At 41.7% G+C, this 12601-nt stretch overlaps 1 protein-coding gene across 1 annotated transcript in view; it reads left to right on the plus strand.

Annotated features, from left to right (window-relative positions):
• Positions 1–12601, plus strand: part of wdfy3 (WD repeat and FYVE domain containing 3) — a 287240-nt gene that overhangs the window by 207832 nt on the left and 66807 nt on the right. Inside the window, exon 42 of the mRNA XM_055664858.1 lies at positions 3422–3604. Coding sequence (XP_055520833.1) covers positions 3422–3604 — 183 coding nt within the window. The remainder of the gene's footprint in view (positions 1–3421; positions 3605–12601) is intronic.

Here is a 12601-nt window from a genome sequence, read left to right on the forward strand (position 1 = left end):
TAAAATATTCAAATATTATAAAATGTTTAGGTAGAAACTTTCCCAGACCTTTTCTCACTTGCTGCTCTATGTTTACCATAGTCAAGTAAATTTTGAAAGAATTAGTTGTTGGAAAATAACAAGAATAATTAAAAGCAATGTGTTAAATAATTCTGACATGCCATTAATATACTCTTCCTTTTTATTTGTGACTTTTAGTTTCTTTATAACTTAGAGGTTATTTCTTCTTTAAAAAAAACACATTGATTTCAAAATGGGGAACAATGAAATAAACCATTAGATTCAAACGGAAATATTCTTGATTTATTTTTGTGAAAACCTGTTTCCAGTGCATTTATCAGTAACATCAGCTCTTCAAAATCCTCTGCTTCAACAATTACTTCTCCCAATTAGCATGAGAGCGACCTGAGGTGTGCTAAAACTGGCAATAGAAATCAGAGAATCGGGCATCTGCATTCAAACAGTATTTGAAATTAGAAAGGTTCTGAAATGGAGATTTTAAATTGAATTGGGAATTGGAGGAGAGATTGGCCTCTGAAGAGAGATATGGAATTTGCTTCAGTTAGTAAGAAATTGGAGCATGTAGAATATTTTAACATGTAGGAATTGAATTAGGGCCTATAAGGGGTGGCATGATGGAGCAGCAGTAAAGTACAGTGCCAGAGACCCGGGTTCGATCATGACTTCTGTATGGAGTTTATCCGTTCTCTTCATGACCTGCGGGTTTTATCCAAAGATGTACAGGTTTGTAGGTTAATTGGCTTCGGTAAAATTGTAAATTGTCCCTAGTGTGTGTAGGATAGTGTGAATGTGTGGGGATCGCTTGTTGGCGCGGACTCGGTGGGCCGAAGGACCTGTATCTTTAAATTAAACTAAAGTTAATTTTAACGGTAGGCACAAATTGCTAGCTTAACTCAGCGGGTGAGGCAGCATCTCTGGAGAAAAGGAATGGGCGACATTTCGAGTCGAGACCCTAAAAAGTCAGCCATTCCTTTTCTCCAGAGTTGCTGCCTCAACCGCTGAGTTACGCCAGCATTTTGTGTCTACCTTCGATTTAAACTAGCATCTGCGGTTCTTTCTTACACATTAATTTTAACGGTAATGTGACACATACTTGAATTGGCTTAGATACAAAATCATTTGAGGTTTGATGTGGCCTCTTTCACTATTATTATGTTAAATATTGGGTCTGAGCATAGAATCATTTAGTTTAGTTGTTGTGGAAGTAAATTTAAGAAATGTGGGTCCTGCTTTATTGGAATTCCTTTAACATAGCGAAGCACCCAGAAGTATTTTGTGGGAACATATTCTAACAAGAATAGAACTAAGCCAAAATTTGGGGATGGAACAATTAATTGCTTGGTCTGGACACTTCAGGGTGAGTAATTTGGAACTATTAAGGAAGAAAATTCCTGTGGGTTTAAGTCACATTTGGATGGGTCAAAATGAGTAGATTTATTAGGCTAAGAAAATTACTGTGCTTGAGTTTCACAGAAGTATAAACACATTTGCGGAACTCTTATGGGTCAGAAAATGAGTTGGGAAGATTTACCTCTCTTAGAAAGTGCCTACTAAAGGGGTTGAAGCAGTAAATTACTGTGATTCTCTGACAGGCCCAGAGACCACAGATGGATTTGACTATATGTAATTAAAAGCTCAATTAAAGAGCTGCAGATCTGGTTTTACCACACATTTCAAGGAGATTATATTACTGACAATGAGGCAGTGATTGATAGGAAAAAAACAAAACTAAAACCAAATTTAAAAAAAGATATCAAAAATCAGAAATAAACCCATAAAATACTAGAAACACTCAGCAATTTGGGCAGTATCTATAGAAAGGGAAACCAAGTATACAGACAATAGACAATAGGTGCAGGAGTAGGTTATTCGGCCCTTTGAGCAGTACTAGTTGTTTTGAGTATAGTTTCAAGTAGTACGTTGTTTCTCTTTACATTCGAAATTGGAAAAAAAAAGGCAACAAGTTTGTTTCATGAAAGAGTGGGGAAATGATGAAGAGGGCAAAGTGCTTTTTTCTGATGATGTGAAACCAGGGTTGCCTTAGTGATATGTTGTTGATGAAGTCATTTGGTTGGTAGGTTAATGAGGTCTGTTGGACGGAAAAAATTCAAAAGAAATATGGAAAAGCTGTGAAATGCAGGTCAGGATTATACGAAATGCTCGCAGAACAGTAGTACTCTTCACTGGAACTGAATTACACGACGGACAAATAGCCTACAACAGTTTGTTCCAGCAATCTGATACCATATGGATTAAAATCATTTCTTGTGTACTGGTTTTACTTCTAATTTTTACGAACTAAAATCAAGTATGTTCTCAACAATGTCTGAAGATGAATATGTTGTGCAACTTGGAGCACTAAGGAAAATGAGTCAGGGTCAGACTTGTCTGAAAGAAATCTATATTAATGATATGGATGAGAACATACCTAGCAAGATTAGCAAGTTTGCAGATGATGTAAAAATTGAAGCAGTGTCTTGATCGCTTGGCCAGGTGAGCCAGGGAAGGTAGATGAAATTTAACACAGAAATGTGCGGTGTTGCATTTTGGACAGACAGTCTAACGTGGGCAAGACCTACACAGTGAAGCAGAGGGATCTAGGAGTGCAAGTACATAGTTCCTTGACGGTGGCATCACAGGTAGATGAGGTGGTCAAAAAGCCTTTTGCCACATTGACCTTCAGACTGGCTTTATGTTGGAACAATCTAGTTGAAACATAGAACCAAAGAAACATAGAACAGTAGGAGGAGTAGGCCATTCGGCCCTTCGAGCCAGTACCGCCATTCAATATGATATTAGCTGATCATCTAACATCTGTACACCGTTCCTGCTTTTTCCCCATATCCCTTGATTCCTTTAGCCCTAAGAGCTAAATCAAACTCTCTCCAGAATTCCATGGTGGGCAGGAGCCTGAGGTGTGATCTTCTAGACGTGTATCAAATTATGAGAATAATAGATCCGGTAGACACACAGAGTCTCTTTCCCTGAGGGGGGGAATCGAGAATCAGAGGGCATAGATTTAAGGTGAAGGGGGAAAGATTATATAGGAATCATAGGGGTTACCTTTTCACACAAAGATTGGTGGGTGTATGGGACGAGCTGCCGGATGAGGTAGTTGAGGCAGGGACTATCACAACACTTACGAAGCAATTAGACAGACATGAATAGGACAAGTTTAGAGGGATATGGGCAAAACACAGGCAGTAATGACTTATGTAGGTGGGACATATTGGTCAGTGTGGGTAAATTGGGCCGAAGCGCCTGTTTCTACACTATGACTCGAAGCAAACGTATTCTAACTGATTTTGTATTAAAGGCACTGTATTTCTGTAAACTTCAAATTTTAAATTGCATTTAAAACTATTTCTAATGTATTATATCGAATTATATCTAATTTTAGGTCGACAGCTACTTCTCAAAGCTGTGAATAGGGTTTGGACTGAACTGATTGTCAGCAAAAAACAAGCTTTGGAGGAGATTTTCAAAGTAACACTACCTACAAATGAGCGTGGACTGGTGGACTTGTCCACTGCTCGTCCACTCATTGAAGATGCAGCTTTAAAGTGCTGGCAGAATCATATGGGTGAGATGTAAATTAATGTTGACGTTAAATAATCACATATGGATAACTGACTTGTGCAACTTTATTAAGTCACAGCAAAAATTGTTGGGAATAGCACTAAAAGGCATCAATAATTTTGACATCTGTTTCTGCTGTTTCGATTAGGCTGGAAGTTCAAAGAGATGGGTTGGGGTGCAATTAGCAAGGTGAAAGAAAGATACTGTTAATTAAAATATATATTTATGTTGAGTAACGTAGAACTTAACTTAAAAGTTTATTAGTTGGTAAAGATTAATTTATTTAAATTTTTAATTTCATTTCTTAAAAAATGTTGAATTTGATGCCACCAGTGAAATAAATTACATGGGATTTTTATTATTGAGAAATTGACCAGATATATTTGTAAGATATTCTAAAACCTTGCCACTGGCAGCTATCTGTAGAACAAAGTAGCTTTATGTCAATATTATGAAGTTTTATGCAAAAAACGGTTAATTATATTGAGGGTTGTCTAATATTCATCTTGGAAATGTGCTAAAATGTTCTGCCTTATGTACATTGACCCATTCTCTTCCAAGATTAAATGTATCGCTTCAATAAGAACACCATAAGGGCCTGCCCCACTAACGCGTCTTTTCAGTGAATGTCTTTGACCTTCAAGCTCGAGGGCACTCGCCTGAAAAACCTCGAGCTGCATCGACCGTCAGCAATCAAACCGCGAGCTGGATCGACCACACAGACAGACAGACAGACAGCAGGGGCCAGGGAAAGCGGGGGAGCACTGTCTGAAATTCACACCCGGGATGATCAAGACGGCTGGCACAGTAACAATAAGTCCTTTAGAGAGCGCAGAGAGGTGGGGAGAAGTAGTGGAGATACTTTTAAGAAGCCAGCCAACTTTTAATAAAGTTTAGTGGGCATTTAACATTACTGGTTGGTTTACTTACCTTTTTTTTCTCAACGAGCTCTACCTTCGATTTCCTTTCCTTGTGGAGGGTGTATAGTGTTAAAAGGCCGAAACACCCAGTGATGCAAGGGTACACTACTGATGATGTGTCCTGTGCCCAACTGTCCTGAAGGTTACCCAGGCCAAGATATACGTATCCCCCCGCCCCCCACCAATGTTGAGCGTCTACCACTTTCAACAATCAACGAATGTCGTGAAATGCTCCCCACCTATTGGCACAAGGGAGTTCTTAACATCTTGTCCTGTGTATTTGATTTTGATTACCTACGATAGCATTACGACCTACTATGACCTACCTCGACCAAACCTACGAGTAAAAAATATCTATTTTTTTCCATGGCGACCTTTTTTTAACTTGTGGGCATTTTTCAGCATGTTGAAAAAAACGCCGCAACCTAGCTGAGGCCTCGAGTACGCGGGGACTACTCTCGAGCATGAAGGAGAATTACAACAACCTCCTAGGACCTTGTGTCGACCATGCTGCGAGTATGAGTCGAGGGCAAACTCTTCTAAACTCGCGAATTGGATTGTTGCGGAGGGACAGGCCCTTTACTGTTGAGTTTTAACAATGCTATTGCATCAAATGTAACTTGTGCACCTTTAAATCCTTACATAATGCATTTTACTTTATTGAGAAAGAATCAAGGTTAACTTGCTGCTTTCAGGAGGTAACATTGTCACTGTTGATCTCTGGTGAAATCTAGCAATAGAACACTTTACTGCGGTTATGTCAAGCACAACCAGATTTTTATTTGTTATGTTGACTATCCGCCTTTAAGCATATATTTCATCCTGTGTGGATATCAGTAAGAACTGACTGGAAGTATCTCTTTATTAGTTGAGGAGACTTAACAAAAATGCCCAGTTAATTCTTATGAAATTGTGAGATTTTTGATCCATTGTGTCATGTTTTTAAAATTCAGCTTTTTACTATTACATTGTCACAATGTCATGAAGAAATTATAGGTCACCACTCCTGCTTCCTATTGCTGTTCATGGAATGTAAACCATTCCCCATCATGCTTTTATGCCAAATTCATGTGCCTGCATTTGAAATTGCAGTAGACTGGTTTCGATTTTAATCAGCTTTAAAAGTAATTCTCCTTATATCATAAAATGTGATGTAAAATTTATTTTCCTCGATTTCTTCCTTCATATCTTGAAAGTAATAAATTTGGTTGTAAAGTTATCCCACAGGAGATGCAGCTACCTAGGTGGTAGTTCTTTATCATGTGGGATTCCAGATGATCATGATTAAATTCCGTGTTAATCATGGTACATAACATGAGCTCGGTGGGGGCGCTGCAATGGCGGCAGTCCTGTCAGCAGCGCGTTAGTTTTTTCAACTTTTTTAATTTTTTTAGTATGTTTTAAAGTATGTTTTTAATGTTTCTTTGTGGGTTTTGTGTGGGGGTGGTGTGAGGGGGGTTAGGGGGAAACCGTTTTGGCCATCTCCTCCATGGAGAGGCGACTTTTTCCAGGTCGCCTCCCCCGTGGCCTAACAGCAAGGATCGGCGCGGTCTTTCCCGGAGACGCGCCCGGGGCTTCAGCGGCGGGCGCAGCGTGGACTCTCGGTGTGGAGCGGGCGAGCCCTCGCTGGGGCTCGCTGGAGGGGAGCGCTCCGTTTCGCTGGCCCGGGGCAGCCGGCAGCCTGAAGCCGCGGTCTGCACAGCTCCAGCTGGCGCGGCGTCTACAGCCCGGGATCCCACATGTGGGACCCGGGGGAAGAAGAAGCCATCACCGCCCCGTGGCCATCTTCTACCGCGGGCGCGGTGGCGACTTACCATCACCCATGGAGAGGAGCTTCGATCGCCAGCCCTGCGGTCAGCGGCGCTTCTGGCTGCGGCGCCGCGGGAACTTTAAACTTTAAATCTTCGACCGCCGGCCTGCAGCCTACACCAACTTAAAGCCACGGTCTCCGGTGGGGAAGAGCCGACTCTGGACTTACCTGGACTTGTACCTTGTCCTTTTACCATCTGGACGCCCGCAGCAACGAAAATGGAGGAGGACTGGCCAAATTGTGTGCCTTCCACCACAGTGATGAATGCTGTGGTGGATGTTTATGTTAAATTTTTATTGTGTTTTTGTGTGTGTTCTTTATAATTGTACCGCTGCTGACATATTCATTTCACTTGCACTTATGTGCAATGTGACAAATAAACCGTATTATATTGTATTGTATTAAACTCAAGGGCAGTTTGCAGCAAGTGTAAACTGGATTGCCATCAGGAGGACAACAACACCTCTAATTCTCTATTTTTGGTTGACTGCTCTCATGTCCTGACCCTAACCTCAATTAATCTTCATGGTCCACGAATCATGGAGGAAGACTTCTTGGCTGTTTTCTTTTATTATTGATTTAATTCCTAATGTAATACATTTCTGTATGTCAGAAGTAACTATTCTACTAAGCAGATAACGAAACCTACATGTGACATTTGCAGGTGATTTGTTAAACATGACTACTATTAACCATATAACCATATAACAATTACAGCACGGAAACAGGCCATCACGACCCTTCTAGTCCGTGCCGAGCACGTATTCTCCCCTAGTCCCATATACCTGCGCTCAGACCATAACCCTCCATTCCTTTCCCGTCCATATAACTATCCAATTTATTTTTAAATGATAAAAACGAACCTGCCTCCACCACCTTCACTGGAAGCTCATTCCACACAGCCACCACTTTCTGAGTAAAGATGTTCCCCCTCATGTTATCCCTAAACTTCAGTCCCTTAATTCTCAAGTCATGTCCCCTTGTTCGAATCTTCCCTACTCTCAGTGGGAAAAGCTTATCCACGTCAACTCTGTCTATCCCTCTCATCATTTTAAAGACCTCTATCAAGTCCCCCCTTAACCTTCTGCGCTCCAAAGAATAAATTGTAATATTCTTGTTTAAATAAAACATGTAACTATATCGCATACCCTTTATACAAGATATGGGTATTGCTTGGCAGACAAGTGTTTAATTGACCTCTTCTGATTGCAGCCAACTGCTGCTTTGAACCTTGGTTGGCAATATTGTCGAGGATGATGAAGGAATGGTAATATCTTCCCAGGTTGGACTCGTCTATTTCTAGAGCTCTGTCCTCACCACTTCTCTTGGATAGAGCTAGGGTGAAGTTCCCTTGGTCATCAGCTCCCCACCACCCACTTCCTGCACATTCGACAGATCATCTTTTGCGACGAGATTCCACTATCAAACGCGTAGTCCCCTCTTAAGAACAGTACAGCAAAAGAACAGGGCATTCAGCCCACACTGCCATGATGCCAAGTTAAACAAATCTACTCTGCTTGCATTTGATGCATATCCCTCCATTCCCTGTATATCCATGTGCTTATCTTAAAACCTCTTTTAACACCTTAAACTTACCTTGAGTCCACTGCCACACCTGGCAGCACACTCCAAGCACGCACCACTCAATATAAACAAAATTGTCCTGCACATCCACTTTAAACTTTTCTCCTCTGGGCTTAAGCTATGCCCTTTCGTTTTTGACATTTCCACCCTGAAAAAAAGGTTCTGACTGTCCACGCTATCTATGCCTGGCATTATTATATATTCTTCTATCAGCATTTGATGCTCCATCAAAAACAATCCAAGTTTGTACAACTTCTCCTTAGAGCTGGAGACAAAAGACAGCACATGCTGGAATCTTGAGCAAAATACAGAGTGCTGGAGGAACTCGGTGGTTCAGGCAGCATCTGAGGCCACTATTTTGTTATGATTAAGGGTTCCAACCTGAAACATCGCCTACACCCATTCCCTCCCCAGATGTTGTCTGACCACTGTGGTTTTTCCAGCACACAGCTCTTCTTTTAGCTATGACCCTCTAATCCGGGCAGCATTCTGGTGAACCTCTTCGGCACCTGCTCTACTGCTTTAATGTATTTTCTGTAACGGATGGTCAAAACAGCACACAATGCTCCAAATGCAGCTTCATAAAAGTCCTATCAACTCAATGCCCTGCCCAATGAAGACAAGCATACCATGCAAGATCCCTGTGTGCTTCAAAACTGTTAAGGGACTTGCCATTAACTTATACTGTCACCTTATATTCAAACCCCCAATGTGCACCACCTCACACTTGCTTCGATTAAACTCCATCCGCCCTTTCTCTCCCCCCCCCCCCCTATCTATCTGATCTATATCCCATTCTGTCCTTTGGCAACCCTCCTCACTATCAGCTAATCCACTAATTTTGGTGTCATCTGCAAAGTTACGAACCAACACATCTACATTTATTTCCAAGTCGCCTATCTATATAAATAACAAAAACAGAGGTATCAGCGGGGGACCCTGCCGATCACTGCTGGTCACAGACCCCATTCCAGAATAACATCATTCCACTACTACTACCCTCTGCCTTCTTATAGGTAAACCAGGTATGGTTCCCAACTAACAATATCTCTAGATGCCATGCATCTTAATCTTCTGGATTATTTTACCATGGATTTTATCAAATGCCTTACCAAAATCCTTGTAGACAACATCCAGTGCCATTAATAACCTTCATCACCCCCTCAAAAAAGTTGCTCCCTGCTCTTTGGCACTTTCCCATGCAACTGCAAGAGATGCAACAATGGTCTTTTCAACTCTTCCAGGGACCCAAGTCTTTCGGTAAAGCAGTGATTCTCTTGTACGTCTTCCAATCTATTGTACTGCATTCGATGTTCACTGTGTGGTCTCCTATTTAAATGGAAAAACCGTGCAGATTAGCTGATCACTGCAGAAAGCCTGCACCCAGTCCTCAGGAGTGTCCCCTCTCCGTTTGAATTCACCATCCCATCCCCACTCTGACTTTGCTGTCTGTGGTCCCCTGCATTGTTACAATGAAGACCAATGTAAGCACAAGAAACAACAGCTCATTTTCCATCTGGGCACATAGGGTCTTTTGTGTATTTAATTCTCTAACTTCAGATAACTTGCTCTTTCCGTTTTATCAGGACTGGCTATTTGTGTTTGCCATTCTTCCTCCAGCACCTATTTTTTTTTATTCCTTTTTTTTTCAATTGTATATTCTTGCCTGCACAACACATCCCAGTTGTCCTAACCATGCCCTGGCTTCAGAACATTAACTGTCCATTCAATGACCGCATCATTTCAATCTATTACAGACAATTCCCTAGTTCCATCCATTGCCCTCCTCTGCCTGCTCTGCCACTAGACTAATTTGCTTTCCCTCTTTCTTAATTCTGATATAGGTCTTTGACCTGAAATGTTGACAATTTCTCTTTTCACTGATGATTTCCTCTCCCCCCAGCATTTTCTGTGTTTATTTCAGATTTTCAGCTTCTGCAATATTTGTTTTGATTTTCTGGACCCAGGCCAGGATGATTTATGACTGAAGGAACTTGCAGTGCTGATATTTACATGGTGGTGGTGCCTGTCTTTCTAGCTGACAAGTTGATGTTTTTAGGATGCAGTTGAAGTAACCTTGTTGGGCAACCGCAGTGCATGTTGTTATTGCTGGGCATTGCAGTCACACTGTCTCAGTAGAGGAGGTGAATGTTAAGTGTTACGGTTGCTGTGACAGTCAAGCAGAAACATTATCCTTGATAATGTTGAGTAGCTTGATTGCTGTTAGAAAAAACACTCACTCTGGCAAGTGAAGAGATTTCAATCACATTCCATGGATTTTATCGAATGCTTAGATCCATTGCAGTTCAAACTCCTAGATTGTGTAACATCTCAATGATTTAATGTTTCTAGTTCCTTTACTAGACAACTGAACTCCCTGAATGAAATTATCATATTACATATAGTTTTGTACTATGGGCTTTGCCGATTTGGACCTTCTAAAATAATTTTATTCTGGAGTATTTGCAACCAATGGAAAGAGATAGAAATTCTTACTCAGGATAGAAATTCTTAAACCCCTGTCTCACAGTGTGAGTTGACCCACGAATGATCCCGAGTTTGAAACAAATTAAACTTGTGGTAATCACGTACAATTAATGTAGCAAGAACGTCAGAACTCATGGACGCAACTTAGCGACTCGTGGCGCTAACGGCAGGTACGCAGGAAACTTGTTAACTCTTGAAAAACTTTAAACATGTTTAAAGATTTCCACGAGTCAAATTTAATCTTGAAGTTAAAATTTGAAACATTTAAACTCGTTGTAACAATGTAGTGGCCCGTGAGTTTACCGTAGTGAGTCTTGAGTCTACCGTGGGTTTACACTGAGTGCCAGAAGTGAAATGTTAAAGATTAGTCATCTCCGGAGAACTTGGATAGGTGACGTTTCGGGTCGGGACCCTTCTTCAAACTTTAGACCCTTCTTTCACCCGAAACGTCACCTGTCCATGTTCCCCACAGATACTGCCTGACACGTTGAGTTACTCCAGCACTTTGTATTTTTTCGTAAACCAGCTTCTGTAGTTCCTTGTGTTCCAAAATGTAATGCTTTATAAATGTCCAGAGATGCTGCCTGTCCCGCGGAGTTACTCCAGCACTTTGCCTCTGTCTCCCTGGAGACCTCGTTTCCCACACAATGTGACATCTACCGTGCATACATTGCCAGCTGTTGTTTTGGCAGCAGCAACATAATCTCCTGGTTAGTACACTCAGTGTTGCTGAGGCCTAGTTTATGTAGAGACAAGAAACTGCAGATGCTGGAATCATGATCATAAAACACACACAAAGTGTTGGAGGAACTCACACAGCGCTGGAGTAACTCAGCGGAACAGGCAGCATCAGCGGAGGGAATGGACAGATGTTTATTCGGCTCGAAAAGAAGGAACTCAATCCGAAACGTTACCTATCCATTCCCTCCACAGATGCTGCCTGACTCGCTGGCTTACTTCGAACACTTCATGAGTCATAGGAGCAGAATTTTATCCATTCGGCCCATCGAGTTGCTCCAACACTTTGTGTTTCGCTCAACATGCCAGCACCTGTGGTCCCCCATGTCTCCATTTGACAGCTGGAAGAACTCAACGGGTCATGGAGTCTGAAGAAGGACCCTGTCCCGAAACCTCGCCTGTCTGTTTCCTTCCACCGATTTCATGTAGTCACTTTTCGATAAAACCCCACCGCCCCAGTTATTCCAAGTCCATTTAATTCCCCGTGTCTCCATTTCATTCATTAAGTTGCCGGTACTGTCACATCGTTCGTTTTCGGTCAATACAACAGAACAGTCTGAAGAAGGGCGACGATAGACAGAAAAAGCTGTAGTAACTCAGCGGGACAGGCAGCATCTCTGCAGAGAAGGAATGGGTGATGTTTCGGGTCGAGACTCTTCGACAGACTGGTAAAGGAAATGAAAGATATAGATGATGTATTGTAGAGAGATAAAGAAAAATGAATGCAAAAAAGTTACGATGATAAAGGAAACAGACCTTTGTTCGCTGTTCGTTGGGTGAAAACGAGCAGCTGGTGCAACTTGGGATAGACAGAGAGGGAATGCCGGGGTTACTTGAAATGAGAGAAATCAATATTGATACCTGGGCTGTTAAGCTGCCCAAGCAAAATATGAAATGCTGTTCCTCCAATTTGCATTTAGCCTCACTCTGACTGGAGGAGACATCAGACAGAAAGGTCAGTGTGGGAATGGGAAGTGTTTGGCAACCGGGAGATCAGGTAGGTCCAGGTAGCAACCGGGAGAGTCACTATCCGAAACGTCACCCATTCCTTCTCTCCAGAGATGCTATCCGATCTCTGAGTTACTCCAGCTTTTGGTGTCTATTGAGGTAAACCAGCATCTGCAGTTCCTTCCTACACAACAGAACAGTATGAGGAGCGGTTAATGTTAGAGGCTGCTCACTAACCTCACTATGTTTACATCGTCCTCTCTAGCAATGAATAAATATAATTTGGTTACCGTATTATTGACTGCAACCGCCCATTTAAAATGACTGCTCTTTAATTCTCAACCACTGGATATTTGCCTGGAAACATATTGCATGTTTTCGTTCAGTGAGATAATTCAATTTTAATAGACTGAGGTGATAAGTCCGGTGCCACTTCACAACAAACTAAACGACCTATAATAGAGCATTTAGGATCGATAATAAAATTCTCAAGACTATTTAACATATATAATTC

This window comes from Leucoraja erinacea, chromosome 1 (genome assembly GCF_028641065.1).
Source record: "Leucoraja erinacea ecotype New England chromosome 1, Leri_hhj_1, whole genome shotgun sequence".
In the NCBI taxonomy this organism is placed as follows: domain Eukaryota; kingdom Metazoa; phylum Chordata; class Chondrichthyes; order Rajiformes; family Rajidae; genus Leucoraja; species Leucoraja erinaceus.